Consider the following 18,883-nt stretch of genomic DNA (forward strand, 5'->3'; position numbering starts at 1 on the left):
CAGGGCTTCAAAGAAGGTTTGGATAGGTTCCTAGAGGACAAAGGGATTGAGGGGTATAGATAGGTGTAGAGGTAGGTTATAGGAATAGGAGTAGAGATAGGTTATAGAGCTAGTCAGGGACCACTGCTCAGGGAATGGGCCTGATGGGCCGCCGCAGGAGTGGACTGCTGGGCGAGATGGACCTCTGGTCTGCCTCAGCGGAGACAACTTCTTATGTTCTTAATTAACATAAAGAAATAATGCTAGTGCAATAAAACGAATGATCAGTATTAGAGTCTAATGTCCTGGAATTTTCCCACGTAGAAATCACTGTTAGAGCCACACTGTTAGTGACATTTGTCTTTCTTCAAGACAAAGAAGCAATTCTTCGACTATTCCATGAACCTGAAAAAGCTGAGTTTTTTGGCACTAAGGTTGCGATATTTCCAGATGTTTCTAAATGGACACAATCTCAACGACAGAAGTTTTTAACCTTTCGTCAAGCAGTTTTGAATTTGAGGGCTACCTTTCAACTGCGCTTTCCATGCAAATGTTGTAGTTCCTATCAAAGTAATAGTTATGTCTTCTATGAACCTGAACAATTACAATTTTTCCTGGAAGGCAAGGCAGACAGTGAAGTTCCAGAAAAGCAGACAGTGAAGTCAATGTCTCTTGGAGGAACTCATGCGGAGTACCGCAGGGTTCTCCTTTATCCCCAACGTTGTTTAATGTCTATTTAGTATCCCTGGCGCATTTACTCCAAAGTCTAGAAGTCATGTTTTATATTTATGCAGACGACATCTCTATATTGCTACCTTGTAAGAACATCTCAAATGAATTGATTACTCGAATTTCTATAATCTTAGAAAAGGTAGAATTATGGATGCAAAAAACAAAAGGAATTGACCCCAAAATATCCACAAAGAAGAAAATCCAGAGAAAACAAAAAAAAACTCTGTGGAGTGACGATGTTCCCAAATGGACTTTATTTGAAAGTATCAAAGTTCCAAAGGTACACCAAAATCATCCACATAAAATAATTCCATCCACATAAGAGCCTTAAAGGACCTAGTCCGCTAGGGATACAGGACCCAACACGGTCCGCGTTTTGACAAAAAGTCTTCTTCAGGGGTCCCTGGGGGTCCTATAAAGGTGAGTACATGGGAAACAATTGTGTGGTGAACCAGAAGTGAGACACTGCTTGCATTTGCAATGGAAAAGAATTATGGATGCTACAGGTTAAGTTGAAGCTTAATCCTGAAAAAACAAAGGTTTTTTTTTGGCAAGCCCTACATTCAAGAAAAAAGTTTCCAACTGAAGGACCAAAATTTCGAGATAGCGTCTAATTTGAAAATACTGGGGGTTACTTTGGATCGCACATTAACTTTTAGGAAACACACAGATTTATTAATTTAAAAAAATTTATGGAAATTAAGAACCATTAAAAAGTTTTTTTGACAGCAAATCTTTTTGGTTACTGGTTCAATCTATTGTATTATCAGCTTTAGACTATTGTAATATAATTTATTTAGGGTTACCTAAAAAGATTATATTAAGACTTTGGTTGGTGCAAAATGCTGCAGTTCGCCTGATTTTTAATCTTAAAAAGTATGATCATGTTAGTCCTTTTTATACCAAGTTGCATTGGTTGCCTTTTGGGACCAGAGTGCTTTTTAAGTTTGGATGCATTTGTTATAAGGTGCTTTTTGGATTATCTCCCTCATATTTGTCCCCCTATCTGAAACTTTCTTATTCAACAAAAGGAAGTAGAAATTCTGGAAAGTTCATCTTTCCTACTCCAAAGGCCTGTCGTTCCAAGACCTTTTTAGACAGCACTTTGGAGTATCAATCTGGGAAGATGAACTCCTGGCTAAGTCCGATGATTGTTCAATCTAATTCTTACTTCACATTTAGGAAATCATTAAAGACCTATTTATTTGACAAATAAGAATATTAATTTTGATCTATTTAAATGAGGTCTTATGTTTCTATTCTTATTGTCACAGTATGTTTTTAATTTTTTAATAAATCTTAATATTGTACTTGAATGTTTTCAACAATTATATTACTTCTATTATATAATTTTAGACTATATGTAGATAGTGTGTTCTATGAAACTGTACCATGTGCTGAAATTTCTCAGTATTTCCTGTTGTGAACTGCCCAGGTTGGGCGGTATACAAGAAAATAAAATAAATTATTATTATTAATAATAATGTCCAGGAACCTGGCCGAACATAAATTTGATTAACAGTCTCCGTATTTCCTTTGTTTTTTCTTAGTTCCAAGTTCCCTTGGTTGTGATATGTTTTTTCTCTATCTTTTCATCTTAGTGGACTGTATTATTAAGAAACGGAAATATTTGCTTTCAGGATTTTATTTTAATTTCTCGTTCAAAGTTTTTTGCTTTGATGTAAATATAAGATGATAAATAATAAAAAAAAGAGTATAATGAGAATAATTTCATAACATCGAGAGAATAAATAGAAAGACTACTCCAATGCCTTACAGATTCACCTCAAAATTATGGAAAAAGAGAGAGGTGGGTTTAATACACAAATAAAGCTGAAAACACAAAAAATAAAAAACAAACCGAGATCTCTGTTAAAAGCGTTTATTATAAAATGATTACACAAAGCCCTAAATTCAAAGTCTTGTATGTTCAACATTTACCCCAAAGCAAAAACGTCAGGACTCTGTATGGTCACCTTATGATAATAAGGGACCTTTGACAAAAGCGTCTTGCAGTATCGCATGCTATTAATTTTTTTAAATATTATTTTAGGGAAGGTCATGTTATGGGCAGGGAATGGGGGTGGAAGTTAGAATGTTCTGAAGTCACTTAACCCTTCCATTGCCCCAGATACAAAATAAGCACCTATATATAATATGTAAACTGCTTTGATTGTAACCGCAGCAAAGTAGTGTATCAGATCCTGTCCCCTTACCCGTTAGCTGGATGTGGGAGCACAAAGTTGTTAAATCAGAAGAGGAGACTGAGACTGGGAGAATGGGCGTCAAAATGGCAGATGATGTTTAATCTGAGCAAGTGCAAAGTGATGCATGTGGGAAAGAGGAACCCAAACTATAGCTATGTGATGCTTGGAGTCGCTGCCCAGGAAAAGGATCTAGGTGTCGTTGTTGAGGATACGTTGAAACCCTCAGCTCAATGTCCGGTGGCTGCTAAGAAAGCAAACAGAATGATAGGAATGATCAGGAAAACAAAGAGGAAAATTTTAGAATGCCCTTGTATCGCTCTATGGTATGGCCACACCTTGAATATTGTGTGCAGTTCTGGTTGCCGTATTTCAAAAAAGATATAGTGGAATTAGAAAATGTACATAGAGAGTTGATAAAAACAATAAATGGGATGGAACGACTTCCCTATGAGCAAAAGCTAAGGCCGCTAAGGGCTCTTCAGCCAGGTCTAGGATAATTCATCAGGGCTAGTTCGGCATGGGCCTTTCTTTGTCACAAATTAAGAGCGGCCATTTCAGTGCAGCTCTTTCATTGTGGGATGAGCTCAGTGTGGCCCTAACCCGATTCAAAGCCACCCCCTCCCCCACACTCCCTGATCAGCTCTCCACCTGGATCCAAACCCCCTGATCAGCACTCCACCTCAACGCAAAGTCCCCCATTCTACCTCATAGTGGGGGTGGGGGCAATGTCCCCCCCATAGTTCCCCAATCAGAACTCCTCAGTATTTCACCTTGATGGAGGGGCAATGCCTCCCCCCCCCACCTACCCCGAACAGTACTCCACCTAGATCCAAAGCCTCCCAAATCCCCTGATCAACACTCCACCTCCCCACTCCACACTCCAACACTCCACACCCCCGATCAGAACTCCTCAGCGCTCCACCTTGATCCAAAGCCAGCGCTACGATCCATCATAGGCTGCGCTGAATATTCCTGCAATGAAAGGACTACACTGAATAGTCCCAAGACGAAAGGGCTGTGATGAAGCATCTCATTCCACTTCAGCCAGGATAAGAGACAGCTCAGGGAAATATGATAGAGGCCTATAAAATACTGAGTGGAGTGGAAAGGGTAGATGTGAATCGCTTGTTTACTCTTTCCCAAAATACTAGGACTAGGGGGCATGCGATTAAGCTACTAAGTAGTAGATTGCCCGAGAATGTGGTGAAAGCAGTTAGCTTAGCAGGGTTTAGAAAAAGTTTGGATAATTTCCTAAACCAAAAGTCCATAAGCTATTTTGGATATGGCTTGGGAAAATCCGTTGCTTATTAGGATAAGCAGTATAAAATCTGTTTTATTTTTTTTGATATATTGCCAAGTACCTGTGACCTGGGTTAGCTACTGTTGGAAGCAGGATACTGGACCTCTGGACTGTCCCAGTATGGCAGTTCCTATGTTCTAAGGGTGTGCTCTGCTCTATTTATATTTTGCCTTTTGCAATCTTGTTTATGGGTTTTTTAAAATGGTTGTACAAATGGGGCAGGAAATAAAGTCCCAAAAACATTTAAGAACATTCCAAGGGCAGTTTCAGACCCACAAACCTGCACATATTTCCTCCATTCAACTTCATATATATATGCAGAGCTACCTCAACTGTCAAACAAACTTTCAGAAGACAAGTTACAGAAAGCTTGAGCTGACCCAAGGTAAGAAACTTGAAAATAAATTATGCCTACAGAGTTTTAGGCAACTTAGGATAAAAATGGTAACCAACTATGGTCTCGCCCAAAGTGGTGGGATGCTGAATGATTGTGCATACATCCAACAGTTCATATATTGCTTATATCCATGCCATGGTTAATTAAGATGCCATCTCTTTTTCATACAAGGGGCTACCGAAAAGTTCTCAGCCCAACCAAGAAGAGAATGATGTGGAGCCATGAAACTTACAAGAAATTCCACTTTTCTTGACACTTTTCAATTCAATGATATGAAACAAACTGATAAGTGTCAAGAAAAGTGTGGAATTACTTATAAGTTTCATGTTTGCCGGAGCTAAAACCTATGCTATGTGTTAGGAAAGGAGAAGATAATATCCTGTATATTTCTGCATCTCGATGGCCACGAATTTGGACTTGGAGGTTAAAATGTACAGCGTCAGCATCTATGAGACAAACTTGGTTTTTCTTGTTACATAGGATTTTTTGACCCCAGTTTGTTTACAAAAGATAGACAGTTCTAAGTCTAATAGATGCTGGCCATTGTCATGTTAATATAGGGACTTTGGATCATCTGTTGTTCTATTGTCCATTAATACTCAATTTTTGGAAGTCAATTTGGGGACAAATCCATGTTGTACTTGGGTCATCGATACCAATGACTTATGAAGCCATAATTTGTGGTCCTCTATTACATGGATCGACATAAAAGCCGGCTTTTCTTGATAATGACGGGAATAGCCATCCATATGGTAAGACGTAACTGGAAGAGTTATGGTTGAGTGAATTATACTTTCTGGTGGGCAAACTTATGTTCCAGTTACAAGTATGAAAGAATGAACGCGGAGTGTTTGGGATCTAGTAACGCATTCAAAATGGCGTGGAGCCCATTGACTGCATTTATTCAGTCACAATAACTGTCATGTACTTTTCCTTTTATCTGACTTCCTTACACATCCAGGGTGGGTGGGGAGGGTGGGGGGAGGGGAATGTATTATTGTTTGCTATACTTAATTTATCTATATTATTGAAATTAAATATGTACTTCTACTTTTATTAGTTAAGGGGAGGAGGGGGGGAGAAAATGATTGTTTTTCAAATCATTTGTGTATTTAAAAGTGCATTTTGTGAAGTGTTTATGCTTAAATTCATTGTATTGCACTGTTAATATTTGAAAATTAATAAAGATTTAAATGAAAAAAAGAAGATAATATCCTGTAGATAAACTAAGGTATGCAAGATCATTTATTCAATTTTCAGTTCTCCCAGAGGAGCTCAGAATGGTTTACATGATTTTATTCAGGTTCTCAAGCATTTTTCCCTGCTTGTTCCAGTGAGTTTGCAATCTAGCTAATGTAACTGGGGCAATGGGGGGATTAACAGCCTGTTTTACAAAGCCTCATAGCCCTTTAAATCGCTATTAGCGTGGCTTTGTAAAACAGGCCCTAAGTGACTTGTCCAGGGTCACAAGGAGCAATGTGAGTTTGAACCCACAGCCTCAGGGGACTGAGGCTGTAGCTTTAACCACTGTGCCATGCTCTCCCTCCCTTCTTCCTTGCAAAATTCTAATCTATGAGTTATTTAAATGCAGGTGTCCAATTTTCCATGTTTATTAAAATTTTCTAACCCACACCAAGGGTCATAGCCTTCTGGGCAGCTTAGAGTCTAAAAGCCAAATAATTGAATTTACATAAATCTATATAAAAAATAAATAAAACTAAAGAATTAACAAAAACCTTTACAGACATATTGCAGGAAGTTCATGGTTTGCTTGATCCACTGTTTTCTTAGCAGAATCTCAGCTTTGCAGGTTTGGTGGGATTTCTGTCGGAAGAGCAAGATGAAGACCACTTTGGTTGTACTTTGCCTCCTTTCCACCATGCTCTCCCTGTACTGGGCATCAGACCCCAGTGACCAAGGGCTGAATTTGGGACTCTGTAGAGTGTCAACAAATCTTGATGAAGCCTGGAATGCCTTTATGGCCATCAGAAAATATATAGTGAGTATCAATACACACACATCTGTTGTCACAAGTTAGTGGAAGAGCAAATAACTCTCTCCACTTTCCAGCTTCAGACTTCAGTCTCTTGAGGTTTCACCTTATTCTTTTCCCATTGTCTCTCTCCCATATCTCATTCTCCTCTAAAAATTTTCAATGGGAGATTAAGAACAAGGTGAAACAATGGCCCATTGTTTAAAATCCTACCCTAGGCCTAGAAAGAGGTCCTGCCTGATGAGTTGAAGTTGCCCCTCTGCCACTGCATGGAACTCTGGGCAAAGTACCTTGTCCCACGGCGCCTTGAATTCAAGCTCACTCAACCATTCACTCTGTATATGGCATTAAGCAAGACAGTTGATGTTTCTAGCCTTCTGGACTCAGTTGAAACAATTCACCTTAAATTTGATTTTCCCAATTAAAATTAAAAAGGTTCCCAGAAAACTTTATTGAAAAAGACTTGTATTTTGAACCTTGACGGAGGGAGGGGACTTTACAAAAAGCTCTTCCAAATATGGATTGGTGCATGACATCATTTTGCTTGAGATCCAATCAGAGAGCCTAAAACCTCCCCCCCCCCCCACACACACTTCCTAGGATGTTACAAGGGGTCAGAGTGCAGCAGGAACAGAGGGGTATCAAACTAAGGTAGGTTTAGCAGTGTTGCATATCCACCATGCAGAAGAGTTTGCCAGATGCTATTCTTAGGTATGAGTGACAAGAAGGTTGAGGGTATAGTGTCCAGTGATTTGGAATCTGATTGGCCAGTTGGGCCACACAATTACATGTGAATCAGGGCCTTAGACAGCAAAGCAACAAGTTGCATTGGTTGCCTGTGAAAGCTCGGGTATTGTTCAAGTGGGACTGTTTTTGTTACAAGGTTTTATATGGTGCTTATCTGGCTAATAGTTTTTCCATAGCTACGCACAAATGCAGTAGAAAACTCATGCTATGTTCAATTTCCCTTCTGTAAAAGGTTGTAAAAAGCAAGAAATTCCTAAATCACTCTTTAGCATTTCAAGCAGCTTCTCATGAAAAAGAATTTCGATCATTGTTGCTCACAGCTGTTTCTTACAGATATTTTAGAAAACAGCTAAAAACCTATTTTTTCTCCAAATACCTGACTAGCTGACATTCAAATAGACAATTATGTTTAATGTTTATAATCGCAAAGAACTTTTTGGTAACGCGGTCTATAAGTATAATGTTATGTTATTTTATGTTTACCCTGACGGTTCCAGAGACGAGGAAATCCATGGAAAACCAAAGACTCTGTGGAGAGTTGATGTTCAAGATGAGGACTTTATTAAAAGTTCAACTTTGTAATCCACACAAAAACAACAAGGACCAATCCTCTGAGAGATATGGACCCAACACGGTCTGTCTTGCTCAGGGGTCCCAACGGGTTCTATTGAAAAACTCGTGGATTATGAACAAGTCGAAATAAACATAAACCAAACAATCGAAGTACGCTGTGTTGGGTCCATATCTCTCAGAGGATTGGGTCCTTGTTTTTAAGTGGATTACGAAGTTGAACTTTTAATAAAGTCCTCGTCTCCATAGAGTCTTTTGTTTTCCATGTGAATCAGGGCTCGTTCTGCACTGGGGCCCTTTATGCTCAGATCTGCCTCATGCATGAAAGTGTCCAACTGGCAGAAATATTTTTGACAATACAATAAGACCTAGACAGGAAATACCAGTGTTGGACACTTTAGCTGTACTGTTTAAAGTACTAGATCAAAGTACTTAAACCCCCCCACACACACTTTTTTATCAAGCTGCGATAGAGGTTTTTAGTACGGGACGGTGAGGTAAGTACTCCGACACTTTTTTTTCTATGAGTGTCGGAGCATATACCGTGCCAGATCACCCTAAAAACCTCTAGCACAGCTTAATAAAAGGGGCCCTAAGTAAAGTAAAAAGTATAACGAAAACCAAATTAAAAATTTACTCAAGGATACGTAAAAAAGTAAAAGCCTAAAATAATACTTTTTGAGTAAAAGTACCACAACTACGATGTTTGCAAAGAATTGCCACCAGCTTCAGCTTCATCTCCGCTTTAAAATGACCCAACTCATCTAGCCAGTTCAAACACAGGCAACTCCACTTTTCATCTAGGCAACACTCACTAAACAGCAACATTTAAGATGAAAGGATTCACTGTTTGCAATAGCAAAATCCTGCTCTCAGTTTTGCGTTTCATTTTAATAATAATAACTTTATTTTTGTATACCGCCATACCCAGGGAGTTCTAGGCGGTTCACATCAATTAAATAGATTTACAAGAATTACAATTATTCAGATTTACAGTCAAGGAAGTCGTTGAGGTAAGCATGAAGGGGTTGTACAAAACATTGGGGTTTGGTAGGGAGATGACAATAAGAAGGAGTAAAGGGAGAGTTCAGATCGTTGGTGGGAGGGGTGGGAGGAGTGGGAGAAGGGGGGATTATGGATTCTGTCCGTGGAATAAATCAGTTTTGAGAAGTTTCCTGAAATCGAAGTAGGTCTACTCCCCCCCCCTTAAGCCCCACCTCTCTCCTCTCTCCCCTGTCTATCTTCTCTATAAATTTCAGTATAGTCCTCTCTTAGTCTATACTCTGACAAATTGTATCTAAACTCAAATAACTTGTACTTAAACTAAACTACTTATACTTAAACTCTACTCTTAATTTGCTGTATACTTCCTGTATTTAAATTACTACACAGTCTTGTATGTCCAAACATTTAAACCTATTGTACTTCTTATATGTCCAATTACTCTCCATTGTGTATGTTCACTTGTAGACCGTTCTGAGCTACTGGGAGGACGGGATAAAAATCTAAATAAATAAATAAAAATAAATAAATAATTTGGGCTAGCCATGGGTTCTGTTTGGCCGCCTGGAAGGCGAAGGTTTTGTCGAAGAACCTTTTGAGGTGACCTAGTTTTGGGGAGGGGAAGGCGAATAGATTGATTCTGCGAGAGTTCTTTTTGTTGCCGTTCAGGTTGAAATGCGGGATGAGGTAGCTCGGAGATAGGCCAAATAAAGTTTTGTAGCAAAAGCACGCAAACTTGAATTATCCTTTACATCTCCCTTCTTTGACTTTTGACTTTTAACTGCATGCATCAAATGTAGCTAGGTAAAAGTAGTGAAAATTGGCAAAATTATTACTTCAGTAAAAGTAACAAATGTTATCCAGTACTTCTTTACAAGTAAAAATATCAAAACTTTTGCTAAAGTACAGTAATTAGTTACATTTTACAAAACCGGCCACGGCGGCAACAGCTCCGATGCTCAGAGAATTCCTATGACCGTCCGAGCTGTTACTGCTGCGGCCCGTGCTAAAAACCGCACTATGGGGGGCGGGGGGGGGTTTAGTTGCTATACAGCTCTCCATTTTAGAGTATGGTTTCAGAGAATTTTATGCTTAAACAGAGCTTTTTTCTCTCTTTAGCAATCTTTGGATAGCAGTTCAAGTCTCCGAATAATCGATAGATCCTGTCTGCAAGACATTGCGGTAGGTGTCTAAACACGGGCTGCGCATACCGTCTGACTTTCATAGTCTTGGGATATTCCGGCATTTGACTAAGGGATTCAATTGTTTTTCTATGAATGAAAGTGGGTTGAGTATATCCTTACAAACTGCATAAGTCAACAGGTGAGAGCTGATTTTCTAAGTGATACTGTATAGCTGAAGGCAGAAGCACCAGAGATATGCAAATTGCATGCAAAAAAGCCCTGGTAGGAAGTGTTTTGGAGAAATCTAAGGTAGTGAAGCCCTAGAGCAGGGATTAGGTTCAGGATTATTTTCCGTAACCCGGTTATGTAAAGCCTGAGCTGTGATTTATTTGCAGCCATCGGAGCAGTGTTGCATCCTGCGTCTCCTGCTGAACTTTTACCTGGGAAAGGTGTTCCGGCACTGCGAGAGTGTTGACCCACTACTGCGGCGCAACATTGGAGTTATCGCCAATTCCTTCCTCAGCATCAAGAGGGAACTGAGAATCTGTGTAAGTGGCGTGCCTGGCACAGGGAAAGGGAACACAACTACCGATCCAGGGCAAGCCGTGGCTTCCTCCAGGTCTGTTCTTGAGAAAGACATGGGGGAAGCCACTGCTTGCCCTGGATTGGTAGCATGGAATGTTAATACTCTGGGGATTCAGGAATCTTGCTACTCTTTGAGATTCTGTTTGGAATGTTGCTACTCCTTGGGTTTTGGCTAGGTACTAGGGACTTGGATTGGCCACCATGAGAATGGTCTACTGGGCTTGATGGACCATTGGTCTGACCCAGTAAGGCTCTTCTTATGTTCTTATGATCAGATATGGAAACCGCTAAAGCAAGGGTGCCCAATATGTCGATCACGATCGACCGGTAGATCGGGAAAGCAACGTAAGTCAATCGCGGAGCCCATCCCAGGCTCCGTGATAGACTCGTGTTGCCATCCCGATCTACCGGGCCGATTAGCCTTCCTTTCCCTGCCGTCCCCCACCGCTGCCCCAAGCTCTCCCTGCAGTAGCGTCGGACTTACCAGCATTCCGCTCCCCGACGTCAATTCTGACATTGGAGAGGAAGTTCTGGGCCAGTGAATCGCTGCCCGGAACTTCCTCTCCAACGTCAGAATTGACGTTGAGGAGCGGATTGCTGGTCAGCGCGACGCTTCTGCAGGGAGAGCTTGGGGTGGCGGTGGCTTGGGGGCCTGTTCCCCGATGGCGGCAGCAAACCTAGTGGCTTGGGGGAGGGCAGGGAGAAAGAAAGAAAGGGGGCAGGCAGGGAGACAAAGAAAGAAGGGAACAGAAAGAAAGGGGCATGGAGAGAGAGAGAAAGAAAGAAAGAAGGGGGCAGGGAGAAAGAAAGAAAAAGTTGGGGGAGAGAATGAGGTCTGGAGGAGAGGAAGCATACAGGAGACTGAAAGAAGGGAAGAAATATTGGATGCACAGTCAGAAGAATAAAGTGCAACCAGAGACTCATGAAATCACCAGATAACAAAGGTAGGAAAAATGATTTTATTTTCAATTTAGTCATCAAAATGTGTCTATAATAGCGGTTTTTAGCGCAGGGAGTCTATGAGCGTCGAGAGCAGCGCAGGGCAACTGCTATTTCGGTTTAGTAAAAAGGGAGGGGGTATATTTGTCTATTTTTGTATGGTTGTTACTGAGGTGACATTGCATAGAGCTACCTGCCTTGACCTCTTTGAAAAAAACCCGGAATATGAATGATAATTAACATTTTCTCTGCCTTTCAGTGTACTTAGTGTTTTTTTAAAAAAAATTTTATTGTTGGTAGATCATTTTGACTTGGTCATTTTAAAAGTAGCTCGCAAGCCCAAAAAGTGTGGCCACCCCTGCCGTAGAGGATGCATTACAGGTATATGGCTCCAGACAAAGGATGACGGATTGAGCCATCTGAGTTTTACTTCCATTGAAAGTATGCCTTGGATTCTTTCCACCCCTGCTCCTGGGATGCTTCTGTCGAGTGCCAGAGAAGCATGTGTGCTGTCAACTATGCACATATGAAAGGATCGGCAATTTTCAGACAAATGACTTTTTACCTCTTGAAATCACTTTGAGAATTATCCTTTTAAGTTGACAGGAATCTCTACTGATCAGGTCCAAGATTTTATTGTTAAATAAATGAGAACACACAAATATCATAAAGCCTGGGCTGGGTCAGTCAGAGCTTCCAGGTTACCCAGTTCCAGGAGGGAGATTTTAGGCCAGACCTGGATTTCTGCCAACCTCATCATGGTGCATTATGGGGCAGGCAGCAGAGATTTCAATGGACAGAATCAGGGATTACAAATCCTCACACTGCTTTGAAATGTGAATTCAAAACCAGGACTGGGTAACTTAGCTGCCCAGCAGATCCTTCTAGAAAATCCATTCTAGGATGCTTACTTCCAGAAGGAAGAGGCGGAGACACCCAGTTCAGTCTGGCTATTAATTAACTGTGGTCCTATCATCCAGGAACTAGCTTATCTTGAAAAGTTCTCCTTCCCTATTCAAACCCCTTAGGGCTCCTTTTACTAAGCCGCGTTAGGGCTTTAACGCTCCGAATAGCCCCGTGCGCTAGACTTTATCGCCAGCATTGAGCTGGCGTTAGTTCTAGAAGCGTAGCGCGGGGTAATTTCCTATGTGCGCTAAAAACGCTAGCACACCTTAGTAAAAGGAGCCCTTAGTCTCTGTGAAATTTCAACATTTCCCCCCCCCTATGTACCCACTACCCTATGACCAGTCATGACCTTCGCTTTTGTAACATGTCTGCTCTGTGAATGTCCTTATGTAATCCGTTCTGAGCTTCGGGGCTAGAAATCGAATCAAATAAATATTAACTTGTTCATATCACATATCTTTATAGACCTTTATATAACTAGGGTTTATTTAAATACTTATAACCTACAAATCTTCCCCATTTCTCCTACACTTTTTAACATTTATTTAGCTTCCTTGTATGCGTGTATTCCTTCAAGTTGACCACCAACCCATGGCTGCATGCTCAGTGAGGATTCTTCCCTGTGATGTTTCGAGGCAGAGTATAGGAGTGGTTTGCCATTGCCTTCTCCTGTGCAGTGTTTGGCTCCACTATGTTGCTGCTGACTAACATAGGGCCCTGGTATTTCCCAGGGGTCCCCCATCCAGGTACTAGGCAGGCCTGGTGTGGCTTAGTTGAGCTTTCTCAGAATGATGACTCGGACAGCCAGGCTGTAGGCCAGTGGTTCCCAAACCTGTCCTGGAGGACCCCCAGGCCAGTCGGGTTTTCAGGATAGCCCTAATGAATATGCATGAGAGAGAACTGCATATAATGGAGGTGCCAGGCATGCAAACCTGCTCCATGCATATTCATTAGGGCTAGCCTGAAAACCCGACTGGCCTGGGGATCCTCCAGGGCAGGTTTGGGAACTACTGCTGTAGGCTTAGCTGGCTTCTGCATCAGATTAACATCCTTAGGATTAAAATTGTAGTCATGCGGATGACATAACTATTGTTGTTCCTATTTCATCTTTAACACCTGTAGCATTACAATTTATATCATCCATAATTATGATAGTGGAGCAATGGAGAAAAGAATTCAAGCTGAAGCTTAATTCAGACAAAGCAATATTTTTTCTAGCTACTCCTTTTAATAAGATCAAAGAGAAATCCTTGAGACTGAATGGAGTTATTTACCCAATCAAGCCAGTTATTAAAATCCTAGGAGTATATTTAGATCAAAATCTATCTTTAGAGTCACAATTAGAAGTTTTAGTTAGGAAAAACATTTTCATGCCATGGAAGCTGCGTGCAAGTCGATCTTATTTTGATTTTTCCTTTTTTAGACTCGTAGTAGAATCTTTGGTCTTGAGCACTTTAGATTACTGCAATATCATTGAGACTCCTATCAAAAGACCATTAGGAGAATGTGAATCATTCAGAACACAGCTGTGCGTTTGATTTTTAATTTGATAAAAGTCAGATCATGTGACGTCATACTCTCGGGAATTCCGTTGGCCCCCTGTGGAAGCGAGAGCGATATTCAAGTTTGCCTGCATTTGTTACAAAACATTGCATGGTCTTGTACCATGTTATCTCTTAGATCACTTGAAATTAGCAGAAAACCTTTCTACAGTCTAACCTCATGGGTTCACTACTCTCCGCTTTTTCCTCATCTCTTCCCCTATCACGTTCTCTGCCATTCCTTTGCCGCTCTTCTTTCCTCCAATGGATTGAAAAATATACCTTTTATCTCCAGTGTAATTGTTTTTTGCAACCCTCATTTCTAATGTATTAGTATTTTAAACCGCTTTATACTCACCTGTATCAAATGTAATCAATCCGATGCAATCCAAGAAGACAGTTGTCCAAGGTCAAGCCCAGGATTTGAACTCGCAGTCAAAGCAGCGGATCTCTGCTCTTACAGCCACCCGAAGCACCTTTTAAAAAACTGGCATTTCACTACAGTACATCTTTACAGATCCCCCCCCCCCTTCCTTTTAAAAAACCGCAGTAGCAGTTTTTAGCGCAGGCTGCGCGGAGCAATGCAGAGCATTCAGCATGCCGGCCTTCACTGAAAACAGCTATCACGGTTTTGTAAAAGGGGGAGAGGCAGTTACTAAATCCTCATGAGTAAATGATTCCTTGCTGCATGCCAGGATGATTTAGAAAGAATAACACATGAATTCACTAGCGAATCAGCAGAGCTGCTGCACAAGACATTACGGGCAGTGAACCGTCCTCGTGGCCATTTGCTTTCCTTTGTAGCCACAAGAGGTTCCTAGATAAGACTCTATCATTTCTTTTTTTAATTTATTTATAATTTTTACAACAGTTCATTATCCAGAACAGTAAAGAATGGAATTTTACAGTCAAACGCCATTAGGAAAAACAAAATCATTATTAAATATCAATTATTTCCATCTAGCCCACTTTAAGAAAGGGCTAACTTCCTTTATATAACAACATGATGAAGAAAAGCAAGAATTCCCCTTAACGACAGGGGGAAAATTCCTAAACTAAACCTTAGGTTTGTATACCGCATCCTCTCCACAATTGTAGAGCTCGGCACGGTTTACAGGAGCTGGGATAGAAAAGGAACTCCAATGAAGGGTTATAGGCCTCCTCGAAAAATCACAGTTACTAAATCTTATTTTGTTCATTCATATTCAAGACTCTTTCCAATGGAATTGAATCCCAGAAAATATATTCTTTACCCTGCAGTTGCCCAAGGCACTTGCATGGAAACTTTAAATAAAATGTGGCTCCAAGAGCCAGTACTCTGGGTTGGTGTCGGGTCAAAAGCGCACGCAGACAACTGAGCTCAATGCGGAGGCGCACGCCGAAGAAAATGACTGTTTTAAAGGGCTCCGACAGGGGGTGTGGGGGGGAACCGCCCCACTTTACTTTATACAGATCACGCCGTGTTGTGGGGGCGTTATGGGGGGTGTGGGGGGTTGTAACCCCCCACATTTTACTGAAAACTTCACTTTTTCCCTAAAAAACAGGGAAACAGTTAAGTTTCCAGCATAATGAGGGCGGTTACAACCCCCCAAACTCCTCAAACCCCTCAGAACGCCGCTGCGATCTGTATTAAGTAAAGTGGGGGGTTCCCCAACAAAAACCCCCATCGGAGCCCCTAAAACCACTCTTGCGCTCAGTTGTCGGCGCGCGCCTTTGTCTTCGGTGGTTTTGTCTATGAACCCTCTGGGTTTTAAAGAAAGAAAATCTTTCCTCTTCATCTGGGTAGATCTAGCGACATCAGGAAATATATGTACTGTATCATCACAAAATTTTACTTGTTTATTTTGAAAATATGTCTTCATAATTAGACTCTTATCTGTCTCATTAAGACAAGTACCATTAGTAATTAGACTGATCTTCTAGAAATTCTGTAAGATTTAAATCAGTTGCAACCGACTGGGACTCTGCCATTTCAAGCTGGTAAATGGAATAAATGTGTAAGCGAATTTATCTTAGATGCCTTCTCCTAGTAAACTTTTAGAAGATCAGTTAAAACGTATCTTTTTGATAAATTTGTTTGAGTCTATACCCTCGTTGATGTATTTCTGAATCCCTCTTGTAACCGTGCGGTTTGTATGCAGTCAGTTTCTTTTTGCTGTAAACCGCTTTGAATTGTTTCAGGTATTGTGATATATAAAAATGAAGTCATTATTATTGTCATTATTTCATCTTTTTGTATCCAGCAAGCAGAAACGAGATGCGTTTGCAGAAGGCAGTCCAGGCTGACGTGTCAAACGATTCAGGAGAATTTTGAAAAGGTGAGTAGAATCCAGGGCATGTTTCAAATCTGGGACATGTGCTTGATTTGGAGAAAATAAAGTATTACCGTCAAGTTCAAGTTTCAAGTTAATTAAAAAATTTGATAAAACACTAATCATAAATTCTAAGCGTTTCCAGAGGACGTTATAAGGCAGAGTACGGTACTGGGGTTCAAGAAAGGATTGGACAAATTCCTACTGGAAATGGGGATAGAGGGGTATAGATAGAAGATTACTGCACAGGTCCTGGACCTGTTGGGCCGCCGCGTGAGCGGACTGCTGGGCACGATGGACCTCGGGTCTGACCCAGCAGAGGCATTTCTTATGTTCTTACAATAAAAAAATTAAAAAAGGGGTCCAGTTAACAAACTTTTAATGACATAACATTACTTACATGGAACAATAGGGTAGTGGGGAGAAATACAATTTGAAAGAAAGAGAGAACAATTAAGGATAATAACATAGGGAAAGGGGAAAAAAAAATTTTGTATAGGAAATGAATTTTTATATTGAAAATGAGCTAGAAAAGTCCCATAGACCAACTAACAGTCATACGCGTCTTTAAATAAAAAGCTTTTGAGGCCACCCTTGAATTTATCCAAATTCTGTTCAGACCTTAAATATGATGGTAACGAATTTCGTATTGTATATACTCAAATATAAACCGGGATTTTGGGGCCAAAAAATTGGCCCAAAATGGGGGTCCCAGTTTATATTCGGGTCAATGCCCCCTCCCAGAACTTTTTAAGGCTGCCGCAGCCAGGCTCTGCCCCCGTCCTCCTCCCTGCCCTATCTTCCTACCTCTGCCGATCTGGTTGAGGTGTAGCGGGTCCTCTGCCGATCGTTGGTGGAGGTGTAGCGGGCAGGAGCAAGCTTTCTGAACTCCTGCCCCGCTGCTAACCGGCTGCACGGATCCACTTAGTCCATCTCAGCAGAAGAGCAGCAGTGCGATTTGGTGCTGCTTCTTGGCGCTGAGCGGCTTCCTTACTGGCTCCCGCATTTAGGTAGGGGGGGTCATTCAGGAGAGATTGGACATCTCTCCTGCCGCAGGTCGTGGCAGTTCGGGTAGAGGGGTGATTGCATCGTGGCAGGGGAGATGAGCCATCTCTCCTGCCGCGATGGTTGCGGTGGGGGGTAGGTTGCCGGGCCGCTGAACTGATCGCGCCAGCCGCCATCAGCTCAGCGGCCCCTTTTTCGGAACTTATACCTGTTTTGACTTGGTCTAAGTCAAAACATATAAGTGCCGACTAGACAACCTGCCTAAACTTTTGGTTATACCTGCTGCATGCCTAGGTCTAGGTCAGCCCACCTCCCGCCCTTTCCCCTCCTATAAAAATGCTCTTTTCGCTCTATGCGTTTAGAGGCAGAGGAAAGACCTAAGCTGGTTTTAGATATGTCTAAAACCAGCTTTGATTATGGGTACTTGGATGATCAGGCTTTTTGATCGTCCAAGTACCCATTTAGGCCACTTTTTAGACTTTTTTGTTATTATTATTATTATGAGCCCCATATTGTTTACATCAGCTTCCTGTTTAAAGCAGATAACTTTAGCCCAGCTATTAGCACGGACCAACTTGTCCAGATAATATGCAGCAACACTCAGTTAGCCCACCCTCCCCACACCTCAGTCATGCCTCTGTTTTGTCTATGCAACTCAAATCAGTTCGCGTCCCTTCTCTGTACCTTTTCCAGTTCCTCTGGATCAGAGGTGTCCAACCTTGGCCTTTGTCCAGTGGGATTTCCCCAATGAATATGCATGCAATCTATTTGCGTATAATGGAGCCATGCAAATAGATCTCATGCATTTTCATTGGGGACATCCTGAAAACCCGACTGGGTTGCGACGCTTGAGGACTGAGGTTGGATACCCCTAGGGGGGGGGGGGGGGGGATGATCTGGAAGCATTAGGTCTTTAGTTATTTACACTCGTCTCATCCAGGGAAACAAATCTAGATTCTAAGTAGATGTTCTCCATTCCATTTTGAATAATTTCTATTTGCTTTCTTGATTTGCTGCTGAATGCTGAGCTGAGGATTTCAATATATTGTCTACAATCGGTGAACTATGTGCTTCAATCCCTTACAGATGGACATCAGCACAGCAGTCCTGAAGGCCTTGGGAGAACTCGATATACTGCTGGACTGGATGGAGAGAATTCGTTAGTGTCTGTGGCACAGATGATTATGGGACGGATGCCTTCCATTTTAGGGAAGCAAAGGACGGAAGACAAATCCACCCTAGGTCGAGAAGCAACAACAGAGGAGAATAAAAAAAACAAAGCACTCTATGGCATTCATCTTGATAAATGAATTAAATGAAAGGTGATACAACATGATGTGTTTTTAGTGATTTCCTGAATCGAAGGTAGGAAGGGATCTTCGTAAGCAGGCCAGAAGGCAATTCCAAGTCTTGGGGCCCTGGAACTCGAAGGGGGGGGGGGGGGATTTGAAGAACGATTTTCTCCAGATTTGACATGGAAAGGGCAGAGGCAGTTTGCAGCGCTGGGTCACTCTTGAGTTGTAGAAGAAATGTGAAACCTGAAT

At 41.4% G+C, this 18,883-nt stretch overlaps 1 protein-coding gene across 1 annotated transcript; it reads left to right on the forward strand.

Annotated features, from left to right (window-relative positions):
• Positions 1–5,343: 5,343 nt before the first annotated feature.
• On the forward strand, positions 5,344–18,615 carry LOC117347549 (interleukin-20-like). The gene is made up of 6 exons (XM_033918637.1): positions 5,344–5,367; positions 7,209–7,259; positions 10,047–10,109; positions 10,447–10,599; positions 16,266–16,340; positions 18,426–18,615. Exons 1-6 carry the CDS (start codon positions 5,344–5,346, stop codon positions 18,501–18,503), a joined length of 444 nt encoding a protein of 147 aa, XP_033774528.1. The 3' UTR covers positions 18,504–18,615.
• Positions 18,616–18,883: the final 268 nt, after the last annotated feature.

The sequence above is a fragment of the Geotrypetes seraphini genome, chromosome 13 (genome assembly GCF_902459505.1).
Source record: "Geotrypetes seraphini chromosome 13, aGeoSer1.1, whole genome shotgun sequence".
Taxonomy (NCBI): domain Eukaryota; kingdom Metazoa; phylum Chordata; class Amphibia; order Gymnophiona; family Dermophiidae; genus Geotrypetes; species Geotrypetes seraphini.